This window comes from Diuraphis noxia, unplaced genomic scaffold, assembly GCF_037042655.1.
Source record: "Diuraphis noxia isolate RWA-SAM2 unplaced genomic scaffold, SU_Dnox_SAM2 contig0011, whole genome shotgun sequence".
In the NCBI taxonomy this organism is placed as follows: Eukaryota; Metazoa; Arthropoda; class Insecta; order Hemiptera; family Aphididae; genus Diuraphis; species Diuraphis noxia.
Window position 1 is genome coordinate 225,127 of NW_028301721.1, and position 2,047 is coordinate 227,173.

The 2,047-nt window shown below is 28.7% G+C and overlaps 1 protein-coding gene across 1 annotated transcript; it reads right to left on the bottom strand.

The window, feature by feature from the left end:
• Nucleotides 1-373: 373 nt before the first annotated feature.
• Nucleotides 374-1,693, bottom strand: LOC107168670 (zinc finger MYM-type protein 1-like). Its single transcript, XM_089230637.1, has one exon. The coding sequence runs from the start codon at nucleotides 1,691-1,693 to the stop codon at nucleotides 374-376; it is 1,320 nt and encodes a 439-aa protein (XP_089086763.1).
• Between the last annotated feature and the right edge of the window lie 354 nt (nucleotides 1,694-2,047).

The following is a 2,047-nucleotide window of genomic DNA, read 5'->3' on the forward strand; positions in this document are numbered from 1 at the left end:
GAAGCAGTGGCGGATCCAGGAGGGGGGGGGCAAAAGGGGCATTCTCCCCCCAATCGCCTTAGTTTCCCATTGTTTACAGTGTTTTCACTGTGTTTAGCCAATTTTGTACTTTTTCCTCCCCCCCCCCTAATTAAGCACTAGATTATCACAGGCACCCCCTGAAAGTTATTTTAAGAATGTAAAATTCTGATAAAATATATACACAATACACAAATATTCAAATGTCTTGCTGTTTAATTCAAAAAATTTACTTAAAACTCAAATAAAAATAAAAATAAAAGTGATAAAACTTAAAATAGTTATGTCATACAACTTGTACAATTAAAAAACAAACAAAAAAAAACATTATCATATTAATAAATAATATATTTTATTATAACATCATTCTGCGTTGTGTAGAATTTTTGAAATGATCAATTATATCGTCGGGATTTAAGTTAATAGCCATTTCTTGTTCTACCGTTATAAGCATCAATGCATTTAGTCTTTCTTGAAGCATAGTACTTCTTAACTTGGATTTTACTAATGTTAATTTTGAAAATGATCGTTCACATGTACAGCTTGTGACCGGTATAACTGCAAACTTCTTTAAAATTTTAGTAAATTGTCCAAAAATATTTTGTTTATCATAATTTTTTAACCATTGAAGCCAAATATGAAGCATTTTAGCGCCCAAGTTGCCTTCAATTTGTTTAGTTATTGTTTCATGTTTTTGTAACAAATTTATTTCAGCTACCAATTCATCTTTATTGCATTCAAAATGATTGCTTAATAAATTTATATCTGTGATACATATTTTTAATTTCATTAATCCATCAATTGCATTTATTAGATTGATAGTGTCTTGATTGAATCTTTCATCAATTCCACTAATCATAATATCAAGCATAGGATAAAATGATTGGACTCTTAATTCTTCCTCTAATGATTGTGCCTGGAACTGTGAATTAATATTGTCGATACGAGTTGAAACTTTTCGTTTTGTTGGTAATGGTAATGGAATATCAATTTTTTCACATATAGAAGTACAAATATCAAACATAGTTTTAAATGTATTTTCATTTCTTTTTTCAATAAGCACTAATCGAAGAGCGTTAATATTATACATTGCTGACGATAAATCAACATTCTCACACTGTAATGATTTGCTTACTTTATTTATAATTTGTAGAATTGGATCCATAATTTCAAGTCCTAAAATAAATTGAAAAGTTTTGAGTTGAAACAATAAACCACGTCCTTTAGCTCTAACATCAGGTTGTTTTGTTCTATCTACTATTTCTTCAAGTGCTAATAAAATAGCCGAATAATTATGTTTTAAAGCTGACACTGCCTCAGAGCGACAGGCCCATCTCGTTGTAGATAAAGATTTCATTGACTTTAACGATGCATTGATATCAGCTGATATTCGTTCCAAAACTGCATGGCGTATAGCACTTCCTTCAATAAATGAATAAGTTAACTGTACTACTCCAAAAAAATCAAATACAATTCTATTTTCTTTTCTAGATGTACAAGCATCAACAAGAATTAAATTAAGACAGTGTGCATAACAGTGTACGTACATTATATTTGAATTTACTTCTTTACACTTAGCTTGTACCCCTGAAATACAACCGGACATGGTAGAAGCCCCATCAAAACAAACTGAAACAACATGTCTCCACTGAATTTTTAAACTTTTTAGTACCATTGATAGCTCATTAAAAATTGACTGTGAATCAACAAGCTTCAATCAAGACTACGTATAATATCATATTTAATTATTATATTAAAAGTCATGTGATGGTAATATTTAATAGAGGTGTAAAAAAATTTTTAATTTATTCAAGTAGGTATATAATTAATAATAATACTATTTACAGGTTCAAATATTACAATTCAATAGCAACCAACCATAACCAAGCATGAAATTCGAGATTTTTTTAAACCAGCTGAACAAATTTACAATTATGATGGTAAATATATTAGGTACCTACTTTATAAAAAAATAGAAAACTACATGTAGAAATATTACTTTATCGATGAATTAAAATAAATATTGCTT